General features: G+C 47.3%; 1 protein-coding gene across 1 annotated transcript in view; it reads left to right on the forward strand.

The window, feature by feature from the left end:
* The window catches only part of WASF2 (WASP family member 2), a 30156-nt gene extending 13473 nt beyond the window's left edge, over positions 1-16683 (forward strand). The window contains exons 2-9 of the mRNA XM_068917203.1: positions 3634-3787; positions 7763-7897; positions 8436-8589; positions 9751-9868; positions 11015-11145; positions 12690-12845; positions 14650-15170; positions 15651-16683. Coding sequence (XP_068773304.1) covers positions 3658-3787; positions 7763-7897; positions 8436-8589; positions 9751-9868; positions 11015-11145; positions 12690-12845; positions 14650-15170; positions 15651-15808 — 1503 coding nt within the window. The 5' untranslated portion in view covers positions 3634-3657 and the 3' untranslated portion in view covers positions 15809-16683. The remainder of the gene's footprint in view (positions 1-3633; positions 3788-7762; positions 7898-8435; positions 8590-9750; positions 9869-11014; positions 11146-12689; positions 12846-14649; positions 15171-15650) is intronic.
* The last annotated feature ends 1354 nt before the right edge of the window (positions 16684-18037 follow it).

The raw sequence follows: 18037 nt of genomic DNA on the forward strand, positions 1-18037 counted from the left end.
GGGTTACGGTGGGAACAGTGCAGGTGTTCTGTGCCCGTGGACTGCCGTTCTTGCGGCTTTTTATAAACGCTGTATGCACCCACCATTGTAGTATAGAAACAAATTTAATCTTCAGTGTTAATAAACAAGTAGAGATGCTCATCTCTGCCAAAGAGATAAAAACTTTTGAATGGTGGGATTTAGTCGTAATATATGATCTGTAATAGTTGCATGACACTGACTAATGCCTGATGACCAGGCTGGCTAGCCAGGGTGGAAAATTGCTGCGCTGTCATGCACTGACAACTGAAAGTAAGGCAGTTCTGCGTGGCCCTTACTTAATGGTAGCATGCTGTCAATCAATTTCTTAATGACTCTTTTAAAGAATAAAAGCCAGAGCCTCCTGGAAAGCTCTTTTAGGCCAGTCCCTTCCTTGTTTCATTTGCTGTTTCTCTGTCCCCTTCCTTTCCCTGCCCCCAGAGAGCTCTCTACAGCCCTCTGCTTCCTCTTTCTCTCCCTCTGCTCTCATGGCTTGTCCCTTCTCCACATTTTATCTTCTCCCCCTCCTGACTGCCGCTTTCGAAATACACCACTTATTTTCCAATCCAGCCTATTAATCTTTGTCCCACCTACTCATGAGGCATGAAGGTTTTACAGGAGTCCATTAGCTGTTATCTCTATACCTACCCACCAAAGACTGATTGGGAAGAGGGAGAGGTCTAACAGGGAAGTGTTTTCCTGCGGGGGCATTGACTTCTCTTTCCACTAATGCTGACGCTAGGCTCTGCTTGTAGATCCCAGATTTCCTGTCTGCCTGGTTCCATCATAAAAACGTCCTTCCACTCGGGACAGAGGAAATCTTTCTTTAAAATGCTCCTCGTCCCAGAGGCCGCCGGCTACTGCGAGAGCAGAAGGGGGGTTGACCGTAGCCTGTCCTATCCTCCCTGCCTTGCCTGTCTCTTGGGCTTTGCTGGGTTAATCTCATCTTTTAGTTTCGCTGCTGCTCGCTAGCTTGTGACCGGGGTGAGGAGTAACGACGGGGCAGCAGAGCTCTCCGGGTTGCCTTGGGAAGGAGCGGCGCCGCTGTCCTCTCTGCGAGGAGGCCTGTCGTAACAGTCACGAGGGCGAAACTCTCGGTTCTGCAGTGGAGTGTGGCAGCCTGCGCGGGGAGGGTGGGGGTGGCTGGCAGGATGAGCGAGGCTATAAAGGGAGTGTTTTTCTTAGCCTTTATCTCTGCTGACTGTCTTGCACCAGTGCAAATCCTTACTGTAGATGTGCTGTACCATTGTAAAAAGCGACTTTCACCACTACTCTGTGCTTCCAGTTTCAGAACGTGCTTTGAAGGCAGACGCTTGGAGGTGGGGAGGGGGTGCAGGTGCAGACAGCATACTCTGAGCTGGTGTTTGTCGGGGGTGTTCAGGGCATTATTCCATTTTCTGCCCCTCATTCTCCCCATACTTGCAAAGATTAGCAGTACCTGCTTCTATCACCCTAATATGACCTAGCATAGCTGTTGACTTGTTTGGGGTTTTTTTGTTTGTGTTTTTTCCCTTGTCTTTATGTGTACTGACTTGCATCTCTTTCCCCCTGCAGATAGACTTTATTTTTTCCCTTCTTGCTGTTTTTCTTCTGACTGTCCTGCACCTTGGAAGGTTTCCAGCTGGTCTTGGTGGATGGGCTGTCCACCGGTGGCTCTGCAGATCCTAGCCACATGTGTTCTCCTGGCTGAGCCCTGGGGACGCGCAGGAGAGAAGCTCGATGCAGGCAGCCTGCAAATGCTGCCTTGTTTATGAGAGCTGCTTGTTGGTGCAGACTGCAGTCTGGGGGGAGCTGGGAAAGTTTGTCTTGCGTAAAGCACCAGAGCCAACAAAAGACTGTAGGAGTTTGGCTGTAATCGATAAAACGTGGGTTTTGTAGAAGCAAGGGTCAGGGTCCTTCCTTAGTTCACCTTGTTCTTTAAATATCCCAGCAGTTACTGGAGGCTGCTGTGGTGCTTGGACACAGTGAAGTCCAGCATGGTCTTCAGTCCTCAGAGAGTCTCTGCTTTCTCTATTTGCATGCAGATCCTCTTGCTCCCCTCTTCGGGAAGGCTTACAGACTTTGGGGGACCGTTTCCTTGCGCAGGGACAGACGCATGAAATGCCTTGCTTCGAGGCGGCGTAAAATGGCAACCCGCATCTGTTTGTCTGGAAGCTATCCTTGCGCGCCGTGCGCTGTGGCTCTTGAACTCCTCTGCCTTAATGGGTCAAATTTAGCAATTCAAAATCTGGCTTCTGAGGTAATTAGGAGGGATAATGCCCACTTCTTCCTCTTAACACCCTGATAGAAAAGCATCCAGGAAGGACTCCTGGACCTCAAAGATAAGCTGCCAGCTGCCACAGAGACTATCAAAGGGTGGCTCAAAGTCAAGAGCGAACAGCTGATTTTTTATGGTTCTTGGTTTTTTGCTGTTGGTGACAGGAAGCCATGTTCCCCAAGCTGTTAGCTTCCTGTTTTATTTTTACACCCAGCCTGAGCAGATCAGCATGCCTATCACATGGGAGCTGGCTGCTTCTGTTGGGTTGTTCCTTAGCTGACCTAGAAAAGTGATTCTTTCCCCTTCTAAATTAATCAAGAAGTTGGGATGTATTTGCTTTCACTTAGTTTTAAAGATTTCAGGCATGCATCACGCTCCTCGTCCTGAGCTCTGTTTACCCAAGTTTCCTTCTCTCCCCGCTCGTCCGCCTCCAAGTGAGAGAACTATTTGTTGCTTCAATGTTTCGGCATGTTAGCGAAGGAGATCTTTGTTAGTTCAAGGCATTGACTTGCACATGAAAGCATTTTCTGTCCAAAGCATAACTTCCGGACACTTTCTTGATGTATTTATTATCTTTTTTTTTTTTTTCTTAAGAAAGAACTGGAAGCTTGTTCCAACTGTTGTACAATCCATCTTGATTTCTTTCTGAGCGTGCTCTAGTCCTGCATCCTGATTAGAGCTCCCACAACATTAAAAGTGCTGTAACGCAAAAACAATGGTGCAGTGTAAACCTTGGCCCCCGGGGATTTTCCAAGGGAAGAGGGGTGCAGCCTGCAGGATAAGGAACAGTCACCAGAAAGTTTCCTGGTCAGCTGCAAGCACTTCCTGTTGTTTCAGGAGAGCCCTTTCTGTCTGTGCTCCTAGGGAGGAGGGAGGCACTGTGCTTTGGCGTACTGCGAGAGGCTTTGTTGTTGTTGTTGTTTTTCTTCAGTTCTCATGCCCTTGGCTTAAGAAAACGTATTAATTGTGAGTTAAAACATTTTGAAGAAGAGCTTGTAAGGCTCGCCTAAGACACTGCGCCTGGCTGCGGAAGGAAGGAGCCCGCTCAGGGGCGGCAAATGGGTAGGAAGGGAACAACGGCTGCGGTAATGCCAGCAGCACCTCGCTTGTGGGCTGAATGTGCAGTTTTCTGCCTCGACACCTGAGCTGATGGGTCTTTTCTGTTACTACAAGTAATAGAACAGCAGGATCTTTATTTCTGAAGAACCAGTTTTATAAGGGTGGGGAGGGGGAAAGAAGGCTTATAAATAAAGCTATTTGAGAGCAGGAAAAACGAACACCATGGCTCTGGTGTGCCTGGAATTTGCGGTTGAGTAATCCTTTCCTGTTTCTTTTTTGGGTTGTTTTTCATCTTTCAGAACAGTGCCTGAAGCAGGTCCACCATGCCGTTAGTAACGAGGAACATTGAGCCAAGGCACCTGTGCCGTCAGACGTTGCCTAGCGTTCGAAGCGAGCTGGAATGCATGACCAACATCACCCTGGCAAATGTCATTCGACAGCTGGGCAGCCTGAGTGAGTACCATGGCGAGCCTGCGCGTTGCCCTCAGGAGTCGCTAGTGCTCTTTATTTAGCTCCCTTTCTACTCCTGTGTTCCTATTTCTCCCCCATCTGCCTTCCCTGGGTAATGCTAAAATGTTTTCCTAAAGAAATCTGATGCTAATTTCATATCCTTGGTCCCACTGCCTTCCTGTCTAAAAGCAAATGGGGGGGGGGGGTTCGTGCGTGTGTGAAAGGCTGCAGCAAAACTGCAGATGGAAGGATGGAGCACAACTCGGGCTTGTAAAATGGGAGGCTCTCGGAGCAGCCAGTGTCTTGTGTTGGAGAATGTGCCTGTAATTGCACGCGCTATTAAATGGAGCTCGACTGTGTTGAATCTACCGTGTGGCAGGAGTCTTATTTTTAATGAAAGGTAATTAAAGCACACATGCAGAAACCAGCCTGTTTGCCCATGCTGTTTGCTTCCTCATAAGACCCAAAGTCCCCTGTTCAGGCAAAGCATTGCCCCAGGGGTGTTGGGGGTTTTGGACCGCTCATTCAAACAGCAGCACAAACTGTAGCTGTGCCTAGCTCAGCTCTCCAGTGGGCTGACCGGTAGCCTTGTTAAGGGCCGGAGGGAAAATGAGGGCCTACATGCCGTAAGAAGAATAAAGAGTTAATTGTGGTCTCTCAGGGATGACTCCTCGCTCTGTTGAAATGCTCTGGATTCTGATTAGCCACCTTTGCCCTTGAAGCAAGACTAGCAAATACTTCGATAATCAGATTAATGCATGGTTTAGCTTCTCTCTGGTGTCCGTGAGCTTTCTGCTTGCTCTGCAAAGTAGGCCCCTTGTCTTCTGCTGTAGTATGCATGTGGCTGAGAAAGCTTGGGTACAGTCTCTTTCCATGTGTTTATTGCCAGTAGGTATCCCATTCTGTTTGCTTGTAGAAATGTCATTGCACAGGCAAGGCCAGTCTCTGTTCACGTTCGACTGACCCTTGTTGTTAATTTCTTAGGTTTTTTTTAATCTAAGATGGTTGTGGAGTGCGAATAAAATCCATCTTGTGCGTGTGAGATGAGGAGGAGGAAGGCAGTAAAGCTGTGCAGTTCTCGGCTACCGAGAAAGCTGGCATGCAGCGAGTTAGTGTGACGGAGCCCCGGTGCGATCCCTCAGGTTTAGACCTTCTTTGTGCAGCTCAGATATTCAAAGCTGCTCTGTTTCTACCTCGTCAGAGAGTGAAGTGCTGGAAGCCAAATTGCAGCCTGGTTCCTTCATCGGGAAGGTACCATGGGAGCCTCGCTCTGGGATGCGGGGAGGTGTGTGCTGCTGGACCAATCGCAGATACCTCTAGGAGAGCGCTGGAGGGGGAAACTTGGGAGAGCTGGTTCTTACCGACACTTGCGTGCATCCCTGCATAAGAAGGGAGAGAGGCGGGTGGGGAGGAAATGCTGAGCATTGTCTCTTATCCGCTTCCCCAGGGTCAGTGGTGTTTTAAATGAAGTGATATTTAGAGTAACTGCTACAGAACGCTTGCGCCCAAATGACCAGACTGTTGTCTCCCCTCGCCCCCCACCTTATCGCTGCTACTTTGGAAAAGAAATCCGCTCCTTCCTCATGTGTTTGAATATTACAGGAATGTAAAGCAGGTTCAGTAGGCTGTGACAGCCCTGTCAAGTGAATAATCAGCCATGCCTAGTGCACCACAGTCTCTTTACAAAGACGCAAACATAAATCTTGTCAAACTTTCATATTCCAGTGAGTTTACCCTTCGTTACTATCACAGCTGGTAGCACTTTGTATAAGTCGACTGTGCATTTGTATGTGATTTTATAGAATCCACAAGCTAAAGATGGAAAGACCTATTAAATCATGCCGTCTGTCTTCCTGCCAGTGCATGACAAAGATAATTTTGATTGTAAGCTGCACTTTTGCAGTCAAAGTAACTAAACCAGAAAACTAATCTCTAGCTTACCCCATCTAAAAGTGTGCATGAAACAGAACAGTATGTGAGAAATCCTGGATGATAACCCAGTCTTGGTGCCCTTGCACAGGTAAGGGAATATGGACTGTCCCTTCCTCTTCCTCCAGGGTCAAGACCAGCGCATGCAACGCTGTTTGTGTTATTTTATGCTTGAAATGTACCACTTGGCACTGCAAGCCAAAGACTTTGTTTTTTCCTAGTGCTTATCGCAATTCCTTGTGAAATTCAGAAATGGTTTTCAGTTCTCATTAAAATGAAAACTAAATTGCAACTTTTGCTTTTTGAGCTGTTCCTGGGAGGTGTCACGTTGCCCTGTAGGTAAGCCCTTACTCTCTTTAATAAAATAGGGCAGCTGGTCTTGTGCTGCTGTTGAACAGAGAGCACCCTTCATGAAACCTGGTTTCAGCAAGAGCTCCCTGCTCCGTAGGTCTGCAGAAATAAAACCCTTCTCGTGAGTTTGAGGGAAGCTGGTAGAACTTGTTAGTGGAGCAGATGCAGAGATTTTTGTGTTGTCTAGGGGCGTGGAAGAAAGAGAGGTCAGTTGAAGTCAACTTCCAGCGTTTGCATTCCACAAACGCTTCAAGCTGGCACTGCCACCAAAAGGAGTGGAGGAGGTTGATTTTTAACCTAGCTTGTTCCCCAGTGCTTGGCAGTGAAAGGAGCACTGCATGGGAGTGGGAGCGAGTAGCTGATACAGGGAGGGACAACTTCTTCTGGCATCGGTGTCTATTTAGACTAGTTCAAAGTATTAGCGCAACTGTGATGTAGGGCCCTCAAATTGCCCTGCGGAGGAGGCACTTGCCTTTCTGATGTGACTTATTACAGACCACCAGATTTTTCAAAATTGCCGTTAAAGTGGGGCTTCCAACTGGTTGTCCTTTCCTGAAGGTTGGAGAGGATCTTTAGGAGTAGCAGCGAGCAGGTTCCGGAACAAACTGTTGACTATACCATGATGCAGTTCAAAACCAGACTGCTTACTGGGAGCAGCCTTGTTTTCAACAGCTGTGGCTGAAAATGGTTCCCATCAGCAGGGACTCCATGGGAGCACCTTTTGCTGTCGGTGCCAAGTCAGTTTTGATCAGTGTTGTGCTGAGCATGGTTAGGGCCCCGCTGTGCTAGGCGATGCACAAGGGCAAAACAAAAAGTCAGTACTTGGTGTAAGTTCTTGTTCCTCCTTCCATTTCTCCCATCTCTGTCTACCTGGGGCCACCTTGTTGTATGTGTAGATTTTAAGGACAGAGGGCATCTTTTTGTTATGCTTTTAAGAGGTGCAGCGAGCTCCTGAGCTGAGCCTCCAGGCACTCTCGCAGTCCAGACGATGGATGATGTTTGTCATGGCAGCCCAGTGGGCAATCCAAGCTGTTACGGAGAGAATATCCCTGTTTGAGAAGTTCCCATTTGATTTTGATTTAGGATAAACGTGAATGCATCAATTTTTCAGATGCTGCCACCTGAAGGAACAAAAGGGTCAGTGCTTTTGTGTGTGGTTGTAACTCAGACTTTAGGATCAAGGACTGGGTCTGCTCTATAGTTCCAGAGTACTTTGAGCTTGTAAATATGTGCCAGTTACCCTGGAGGCGGGCCTGCTGGAGAGTGGGAGCTTTTGAGATTCTCCAGAGCAATAAAAATCTAACTGTATTTGCTTGTCTAACAAACAGAACAGCAGAGAATCCTGAAGGACCTGCAGACCAACCCAGACTCAAAGCACTGTAGCACTGTCAGCCCTTTTTTGTGACTTTAATAATGACTTCAGAAGTGTATGTCAGTTGTTTCTTTATAGCTTAAAGATGCCTTAGAAGGCTCAGGTTTTGGTGGAACAGAGCATTGCCTTATGGGGTATTAGTCTCAACCCTGGCAAACATGAAAACAACCATGTTTCTTTTAAATGCCATTCATGGCTGGCTGATGCAATATGAAGCAGCAATGGCAGATTAATTTTGGTGGGGATGGTTTCAAGAAAGCAAGCTAGGGGATTGAATATGGTCTGATATGGTTCACGAGAGTAATGCGGACACTTTAATATTCCAGGTAAATTTGCAGAGGACATATTTGGAGAGTTGTTTACTCAAGCCAACACCTTTGCCTCTCGGGTGAGCGTTCTCGTCGAGAGAGTTGACCGCTTGCAAGTCAAAGTCACTCAGCTGGATCCCAAAGAGGAAGAAGGTAATGGAGTGGTGCACAGTCCTAGCAGGCCAAGCATGCTGAAGATTCTCACCAAAGTGTGGTTCGTGGCCCTAAAATGAGCTTGACACTGTGATGGGTATTGGAATGTTTTTTTTCTCTTGGACTAAGAGGGACTTTTTCCTTTTTTAAAAAAAAAAAAAAAAACAAACCACTTATGTGTGCTGCTTATGTGTATAGCCTTGCTGGGTGAGACTAGATTTGCTTGTTAGCCAGTCTCCGGGTAAAAACTGGCTCTTCAGCAGTTTGAGCAGCAGTGCACTGTGTGTCTTGGTCACAGGGGTTTGAAACCACATCAGCAGCTCTCAAGAGAGCCACGTCTTTGCAGCAACAGATCTTGGCACAGCAAGATCTGAGATTTGCCGGGTTTCCCGAGAGATCTGTGGGAAAAGGACCCTGACCTTAAGAAGTGCTAGGCATGCCAAGAACTCCAACTGAAGTCAGATGTTTGCTACTTGATCTTCAGTGTCATTGGCCTGGGTCAAGCTGTTCTTCACTTGCTCTCTCCTCTTTCTTACAGTCTCCCTGCAAGGCATTAACACCAGAAAGGCCTTCAAAAGCTCCACTACACAGGACCAGAAGCTCTTTGACAGAGATTCTCTCCCAGTGCCTGTCCTTGAAACCTATGGGACCTGCAATACTCCTCCACCTCTCAACATCCTTTCCCCTTACAGGTAATGCTACAGCATCTCCTTGGCCCCTTGTTCCCTTGCAAAGGAGTATCTCTTCCTCCCAGCCAGCTGAGGAGATTGCTACCCATCCATGAAGCAGTGTCTTGGCTGCTTTATTGAAATAGCAGTTCCCAATGGGAAATTGCATTCCTAAAGTGAGATCCACCAGGAAATCTCCATCCTCTGGATTACATGAAACGTTGCTTTTGGGGCTGTATGAATGAGCGTAGCTGGAAAAATACGTTTGGTTACCTGATGTAGCTTTTGTGACTGCCTTGGGGCAAGGCTTGGCTGGCACTACATAAGCATGCTAGGTGTTGTGCAGATGATGTTTTTCTTGTGCTTCTCTGTGGGCCTGTGGCTTCTTTCCAGAAAGCCACAGTGCTGACTGCAGCGCGTACATCTATGTGTGGCTCTCGCCCAGGTGGGTGCAGCACACTCCTGTAGATCTGGAGGTGCTTTCTTATGGCCTTCTGTGCCTGGTCTGAGACATCTGATGTGACCTACACTGTGGCTGTCTAACCAGTTCTCCTTAGCAGTCCCGCTCTACCATTTCATCTTGTAGATAGGAAGTAAAGGGGGTCAGAATACAGCGATTTCTTTAGCCCGCATCCATAAATATCTTTTGAACAGGTAAAAAGTAATTACAGATAGCTGGAGGCAGCTGTCTTCTGCCAGACGCGGCTGCACTGCAAAGTAGGAGTGTGTGTTTGTACTCGTGAGTTTCAAGGACGCTGCTGGTCTGATTTAGGGTTCCTGGGCTGGAGAAGGATTTTTCACACCAAAAAAAAATAATAGAAACAAGTGGGAGCTGGAGTGAGAGACCTGCGGCTCTCTTGGTGATTGTTCAAAGCAGTTGAGTTCTTCAGGTGCTGAAATCCAGAGTAATGGAGTGTGTGAGGGGGCGAAAGCAATGGAAAGTGGGAGAGCTGGGACAACTGGATGGCTCTTGTGAGGCTGATGGTCTGCTGCCTGTTTTGAAATGGAGGACCGAGGCAAGAGCAGAATGTTTGAGCTTCTCATTTGAGACCTTTTAAACTGTTGTGTAGGGTTGTGCCTTGTGTTTTCTTTGGGCTTCAAACAAATGAGTGACTTGGTCCTTGTTTATGTGTGTGTTTTGGTTTTTGTTTGTTTGTTTGTTTGTTTTCCCCCTCTGTGTTCTAGGGATGATGGCAAAGAAGCACTTAAATTCTACACGGATCCTTCATATTTCTTTGACCTTTGGAAAGAGAAAATGCTTCAGGACACCAAGGATATTATGAAAGAGAAGCGGAAACATAGGGTGAGGATATGGGAGATCTCTGCCAGCAGGGGCACATCAGGGGAGAAAAGGAGGTGGCAAATGTTGACGACTGTGGGGGCCTCAAAAGTTACTATCCAAAATTGAGATTTTAATCTCTTAAACTTTTTAGGATCAGTTCAGTGAATTTTTTTTCCTCTCTTTACTCTTTTAAATTAGCAAGGATGAGGAGGGAAAAAAAAAAGCCCCCTTCTTGGTTTAGTTATAGTGGCTTAATTTGTAGTCCTCAAACGTAGCGCTGGTGCAGTCAGCAGGTGAGAAAGTTGTATCAGAGTCTTTTCTGCCCTTCTGACATTGCACCAGGGCTCTGTGCAGTGTTGAAGCGGTGCAAATACCCCAGCCTCGGTGCCTCAGTGTGCCGAGTCCTGTAATAAATTCTGTTGCAGAAGAGTAAAGAAAGGAAAATGTCCCTTCAGGAGTGCAAAGCGAGGTCCTAATGTTAAAATAAAGCCAAGGAGGAGCCTTGACAAAACCGTCTAAGCTGAAAACAGCAGGTAGAGTTCCTGGTTTGGTTTCCTGGGGATTTGGAGCCGTGTTCACCAGCATTGAAAGCTGCATCATGAAATAATTGAATTGAATATATTTTATTTAGCTTTCAAGCAGCTGAAGTATTAAATATCAAAGCAGATAATGATTTTCCAGTCAAAATAACAAAAGCGATGTAGGGCGTATCAAAATACAAAACAAAGCTAGCTAAAACCTAATTCTTTGTGGGCAGGTGTCCACATTGCACACCTGAAGCAAAGCGCTACGTGTGAGCCAGGGGCTGGTAAGGATTTGGCAGTCTTGACACAGAGGCCAAAAACTGAATTGATGAGGAAAACTGACCTTCCTCTCTGCCCTCAAGGTGATCATGCCAGAGTGCGATGATGGCATGATGTCTGGGCTGCACAGGGGAAATCTGACACTGTCTCTTTTTGGTACTGTCTGTGCTTTGTATGGGTGTGTCTTTGGAGCTATCAGCAGCTAGGAAAGTGAATTAAAAAATCTCAGCCCTCTCTGAGAATATATCTTCTTAAAACTGCTACAGGTCTGTCCTAGTCCTTTCCCTTCCCAGTGAGTTTAAAGCAAGGCTTTCTTTTTTTTTTTTTTTTTTTGATTCCTCCTCCCTTTCCTTTCTTCCTGTAGAAAGAGAAAAAGGAGAATCCTAACCGAGGAAATGTGAACCCACGGAAAATCAAAACTCGGAAAGAAGAGTGGGAGAAGCTGAAAATGGGGCAAGAATTTGTCGAGTCAAAGGACAAACACGGTCCTGCCGGGTAAGCAAGTCTGGGGCTCTCTTTTCCCCTCTCCAACAAGGGGGAGTGGGTGGGTGTTGTTGATTGTAATGCAGTTCACCCTGCTCTGCAGCTTCTCCAGATCTGCTGCACCGTGTGGATCGATATTGCCACTAATCAGATTCTCCAAAGTAAATCCGTCTGGTGATTTAAAATTTGCTAAATAAATCAGGGAGCTGTGCAGTTTAAACAAGGTGGCAGGAACAGCTTCAGCAGCAAGTCTGCTCTCAGCTGCCTGTCTTGTGGGCACAGAAGTGTTGAGAGCTTTGGCTCTGCACCCCATTACAGTGCCCTTCTCATCGCACCTAGCCTCTGGGCCTTACACTGAGGAGCAGGGTGGCGTTTCGGAGGTATTGTGTGATTGCTTTGTTACATTTTGCAAACGGCTCTTCACACCCCAAAGTTGAAGCGGAGGCAGTCTTCATCCAAGTATTTCAAGCTACAGATCTCTCTTTAGCGCTTCTGGCTTGGGAATTCATTTAACTTTTGACACCAGCTAGGCTGGAAGCAGACAGAATTCCCCACAATGCACTTCTTGCTTGCTCTCTCCTTGCAGCTTCCTTTCATATAAGAAAAATCTCTCTTTTAAATCATACTCCCCAGCTAAAAATAAAACTTGCTTTTAGTTTAATAGGGGAACGGGTTTGGTTTCTAGCAGAGGAATCAAGCAGCACAACAGCACCATTTTCTTGCTCCTGTTTTCTAGTGTAAATGTGTCCATGCATTTGAATTCATTTGAGGTCCAGAGCCTCCAAGACTACTTCTCTTTTTCTTTTTCCCTTCTCTGTGGAGTGAACTCATTGAAACTTGAATGTGAGTGTGGTCTCTTCCTTCAGTACTGCTTCTGCTTTGGATACTTATTTTTAATGGCATCACTGTTTCTTGGGGGCTTTCTGATGTTCTATTTTCAAGCTTTATTATTTGGCATCTTTTGGCTCTCTTCTTTTTTTGCCACTGATATGCAGTGTAACTGGTAGCCCCTTGAGTCCAAGCTGGCCAAAACGCACTCTTGCAAGCATATCTCTACACCCAAATGCTAATGGAAATATTCTTAATTCGTTTTTTGTTCACTAAAGCATATACTCTTGCTTAAGCAATTCTGAAAATCAGGTGTGTGGTAGCAGTGTAAAACCAGGAGAGCATTTCTAACCAAAGAATTATGCAGAAGTTAACTGTTAAAGCAGTACCTGATTCTTCATATGGGATGCTTTGGGGAATAGAGATATTTTGTGAAATGTTGCTTTAACATTGTTGTTGTTCTGTGTGTCCTGTTGTGGTGGCTAAGGTCTCACCTTAGGGCAGGTTCCACTCTGCTGGACAAAATCATTCTGGCCAGGAAGAACTAATTCCTAAATCTTGCAGGTTGATCCTTTTACTGTTAATCTTGCTGCTGTTTGTGGTCAAATGGTTGCTTGGTTATGTTGTAGCCCTTCCAGGGGGCAAAGCTCTTCTGAGTGAGGGGAAAATGAGCTTTTGATGTTACTTTTGAGCTCTGTATTTGAAGTGCTTGTGTTGCCTTCTCTCAGGTACCCCTCTAACATGGTATATCAGAACGGCAGCATCGGCTCAAACGAAAGCATGGACGTGAACTGCTACCCGCCACCGCCGCAGACTGACTCTATTGTGCCACCACCTCCTTCGTTCCCAGATGACAGCCTGCCTCCACCCCCGGTGGAATTTAGGTAAGCCTACGGGATCCCTTCTGTCACCAAGTAGTAGTAGGTGGTGTAAAAGGATGACAGGAGACAGGCTGGGAGAGTTCAGCATAATTTCCTAACGGGTGTTGTATAGGAACCAGAATGCTTCTGTCTGGAGGGGAAGTGCAGCTGCAGGCAGGGATGGAGTCAAAGACAGAACAGCTCTCCATAAATCCCGACCACCGTTGTTCCTTACAGGAAGGAAGAATGGGCTTGGGCAAGAACTGGAGCAGACTTGCTTTGCTTTGTGACGGAACAGAGTCCTACTTAATGGTCTGGCTCCATTGCATGAGTTTGGCTAGTCCCTCTTTTCCAGTACAGTAGTTTTAAAGTGCATAGACTTGTGTTCCTGACAGAGCTCTGCAAAGAACAGTTTCTTTTGTTTGTTTCTCTTTTGGTTGCCATTTGCCCTGTCATTTGAGCAAACGTGGATGCTGAAGATGTAGGTAATATTAAAGGACCTGAGCATGCAACTGACTACTCAGACTTCAGTGTGAGTTTGGGGCAGCTGCTCTGTATAGGATGAAATGGTGACTTCCAGCCACCTTTAGAGATTAGGGATTGTGGGCCGGTGCTGACTCGGAACACAAAGGTCAAAACAAGGGAGTAGCTTTATTTTCCTTTTTTAAGGAAAGGGGGGGGGGGAGACAGTAAAATGGAGTAAAGAGGAACAAGAGGAAGCGTATCTGATAGACAGGTCTGCGTTGTCTCCATCTTATCCAAAGGCAGCAATGCTGCAGAAAAGGCTCTTCTGATGTGTCAAAGAGACCGAGCACTCCACTTTACAGCGTGTTCCTCTAGGGCAGAGCTAAGATGAGCTTTCAGATGAGGCTTATGCTGCCTTCTGCAGTTGCTTAGATCTCTGCCTAGCCACAGAGATCTCCCGTCTCTGGTTTTATTTTGGTGGTTTGTTTTTAAAGAACCCTGGGAGCTAGATTTGATCTCCAGTAGTCTGTCTTGGATCAGCACTGTGCACTGTTAAAATCTGTGACGTTTTTGTAGCAAATGTACCTTACTTGGCTGTTTTACAGTGCAAGGAGATGTCAATTTAGGGCTTCCTTTACATGTCCGTAGGATATAACAGTATCTTCTGGGCAGTAGTGTTTTTCTGGTATGAAACCACTCCCATAAATGGAAGATTCAGTCACTCGTGAATCAGTGTTTTCCTTACCCACAAATTGGGTCTCTGTGTCTTTCTCTTCGATCCCTACAGCAAGCCATGAGACATGGTTCCTACGCTTTGCTTCTAAGCCGTGGAATCCAGTGAGGAGATCTGTTCCTAGCAGGTGTTGAGAGCATATGTTCTCCTGATATAATCACTAGTCCTTGCGCGACTTAGGGTAGACATCTCTGCTTGGCATGTCATAAGTCTGACCTCAGCGTGGAGGGGTAGTGGCTTGCATTGCTGCAGGAGCTCTTAAGCTAAGAGGCTGCTCTGAGCTCAGAAGTGATGCCTGGACTCTTGAGGAGAGGTGAGATGGCTCGTATCCTTGTCAGCCTGGGAGATGGGACAGATAATAGCATTTTTGCCATCCCCAGAAGCTCTCCTTTGTTCCGATCGTGTTGGCCAAAAGAAACATCATGGGAGAACTAAAACCAAGGAGTGAGGTTTCAGGAAAACAGCAGTTAAAGCTAGAAGTTGGGTGTTTTTTTTTGTCTGGACTGCAGCAAACACATGATCTGCATTAAAATTGAGATTGTATCAATCAAATTGGGTCTCACAGCTAACAGCCTTATTTCTCTCTTTCTCTCTCTTTCTCTCTTCCCCCCACTGTCTCCATTACGACAGCTATCCAGTAGATAACCAAAGAGGTTCTGGCTCTGGAGGGACCAAAAGATCCAGCCTGGTTAGCCCGAGTCACCCGCCACCAGCTCCTCCGATCGGATCTCCCTCTGGGGCCAGACCAGGCTTTGCTCCCCCTCCAGCACCACCTCCACCACCGCCGTTGATGGGAAGCAGTCCACCTCCACCGGCTCCCATGGGCTTCCCATCCCCAGGAACCCCCCCACCACCCTCACCGCCCTCCTTCCCTCCCCACCCCGAGTTTGCTGCCCCGCCGCCACCACCGCCCCCTCCAGCGGTCGAATATGCGAGTGTGCTCCCACCTCCGCTGCCCCAGCCGGGCAGTGGGAGTGCACCACCTCCCCCTCCACCGCCACCTCCTCCTGGTCCACCACCTCTAACTTCCAGTGGCTTGGATGGCCCCCCAGCCCCTCCTCTACCCTCAGATACCTCCACCTCCAAGCCCAAGTCGTCCCTGCCTGCAGTTAGTGATGCCAGGAGTGATTTGCTGTCAGCTATTCGTCAAGGTAAGTTAGCTTTGTTTCAGTACCATTTTTTTCCTTTGCCTCTGGGAAGACCCCACAGTACCCTGCGCAAGAGCACTTGGGAGCTGTATTACAGGCAGTGCTCTCACTTCCCTGCTGCTTGGGACCTATCCCTTGTGGGCTCTCCTTGTCTGCCCACCTGTTGACAACTTTCCCTCTGTCTTTGGAGAAGGTAGTTCCAGAGTTGGGGCGGTCCAGGTTTACAAGTGGGCTGAATGGCTGTGGTGTAAACCCTCGGAAGAGCACGGAAACTGCTCGCTTCCTGTTCCACCTGTCCCCCTGCCTGTTCTGGCTGTCATTCGCCCCCCAGTGTTAACCCACTGTGTCTCCAGCGATTGCTGGCAGAAGACAGGCTGTCTTGCTTAGAAGACTGCCTTGAAGTCTGCATTGAAGGGCTGCTTTTGAGATTTGGTGTGACCAAAGCCTTTGAGTGATCCCCCTCTGTCACCTTCTTCCCAACAGGCTTCCAGCTCCGCAAGGTGGAGGAGCAGCGGGAACAGGAGAAGCGGGACGTTGTGGGCAATGATGTGGCAACGATTCTGTCACGCCGCATCGCTGTAGAATACAGCGACTCTGAGGACGACTCTTCAGAGTTCGATGAGGACGATTGGTCGGATTAACCACGGTCCCATCCTCCCCCCCCTTCCCTCCTGGGTTAACAACATCTTAAAGAATCAGGTGGCCAAACCTTCCACGTCTTCCTTTTTCATCCTGTAACCAAAGGTGTGCCAAGGGTTTTCAGACAAGCACCAGCATATCTCCCCTCTCCCTTCCCCTCCAGCTTTGGCAAGACTGTGTGCTCTACCTTTCCGAAAAGTTTCCTCATGGACACTGAGGATGATGGTGCTAAGTTTTAGCTGGAGGGCATGTAACGGTTGCTTATTTAAAAGAGAGATAAACCTACAGGATCTTAATGCCATCAGGGAGAGCACAAAAAAACCCTCCATCCTGAGGGTTTTTTAAGGTAAACATGGATGATCCTGTTGTGGCCACATGGCCTTTCAGATGAAGGACATTTTCAGCTAGTTTTCTCATTGCTACAGCATACAGTAGATCTAATTGGCTCTTCTGTCCCAGTGAATGCTGGTAGTGCTGCAAGAAAATGGGCTTTAAATGTCTGTTCTCTGCTGCATCCCACTGTTAAACGATCAGTTTTCAGCAGTCGTGCACAATTCTCTTCCCCCTTGGCTCCCCCGTATTCCCAGACTACCCTGTGTGGGATGCAGTTCCTAGCTCTGGGACTAGAACACACATTGGGTGCAATGTGAGGAGTGGCTTTTAAAAGCTGCCTTTGCCTTCCTTAAATCTCCTGGACTGCTTCTCCAAGTCTGCCAAAGGGGACTTGGACAAAGGGGTGCGAAGCCCAGGCAGAACAGCTGCTTCTGGGTGAGCTGAGCCCAGCTGGGAGCTCTCTGTGTGGTCAGTGCTGAGCAGTGGCAAAACTTGGCTTAGCTAATTTCTCCAATCCATGCTGGGAGGTTTTTTTTTTTTTTTTTTTTAAAAAAAAAAAAAACAAGTGCCAAAAGCAGGGAGTTTGGGTAGGGAGGAGTTCTCTGAACACCAGGCACTGAATTGGGGTGATGGTTACAGGTGAACCTGCAGCTGGGGCTGAAATGCTCTGAGGTCTTTTTGGCCTATTAAGGGCAGTGCTGTGGTCAGTTTGAGGAGAGGTGCTTTTCCAGTGGGGTGACTGTGCTCTTTACACAGGGACTTGAGCAGCAGCAGAAAATGCTGGTATTACCCTTGCTGCCTCCTTTCTTCCACCTAAGGAGAGGAGTGTTTGTGCCTAGAAACATCTTGTATGTGAATTGAGTTGCCCATCAGTTACAGCAGGCCTAACCTATGTTATGTTTCCCATCATTTTGTTATAGTTTATTAGTTAGTTTTAAGAAAATACTTCTTCTCCTAGCTAACCCTACAAATTCCTGGGCTGCTCGCTACAGCTACAGTACCGGCAGGGGGAGAAAATGGGGAACTCGAACTAGCTGACCTAGGTTTTATTGCTGTTTTATATTACCTTACATAGAATATTAGCATATCCTGGAAGCCTAGATAAAAACACCCCGATGCTACAGATGTGCTTTTCATATTTTAATTTGAACTTGACTAACTATCTCAGTAAGATGCAAGAGAGCGATTCCAAAGCCTTTTGGAGATAATGGGCCCAACTATTGTGGGATGGGACCAGGAACATGTCCCATTATGACCAATTCTCCAACTGCTTTGTCTTTTCTATTGTAAAGTATTTTTCCAACTTGTGCCTGTTCATTCTTTTCTGGCGTGCCTCATTTAATGATGTTGCTGATACCTGGAATGCCAGGTCCAGCCTGAGGCTGCCAGGTTGCTGAAAATCCTTCTTGGGGTTTGATTGATGCTCTCAGTTTGCGTGGTTGAGTTCTTACTGATTTCTTGTGTGTGTGTGTGTGTGTTGGGTTGTTTTTAATCTTTGATAGAGCAGATAATGGCCTGGAGGATGGGCTCTTCTCGGGGGTGGATCGAGCTGAGATCCAGTTTGACCCTGAGCACCATCAGGAGAGATTTACTGGACCTCTACACCATTATATTTTGTCAGCAAATGAGCTGCTAGGCAGGATGCAAAGGACATAGACAGTGAGGCATCCTGATGGTCTGGGAACATCTGAGCAATACTAGTTCCAGGTTCTGGAAGAGGGAACAAACCCCTCGAGTGCCAGTGAGCCGTTGTGCATTGGAGGGATTTGGAAATGCAAACTGATTATTGCTGGAAGCTGGGTAAGGGGGGGGGGGGGTGGAGGAGAATAACTGGCTCTGTTCTGCTCTTTCGGTGAGCATCCTCCTCTGGCTTCTCTTGGAGACAGGTTCCTGGGGTA

This window comes from Struthio camelus, chromosome 23 (assembly GCF_040807025.1).
Source record: "Struthio camelus isolate bStrCam1 chromosome 23, bStrCam1.hap1, whole genome shotgun sequence".
Classification (NCBI taxonomy): domain Eukaryota; kingdom Metazoa; phylum Chordata; class Aves; order Struthioniformes; family Struthionidae; genus Struthio; species Struthio camelus.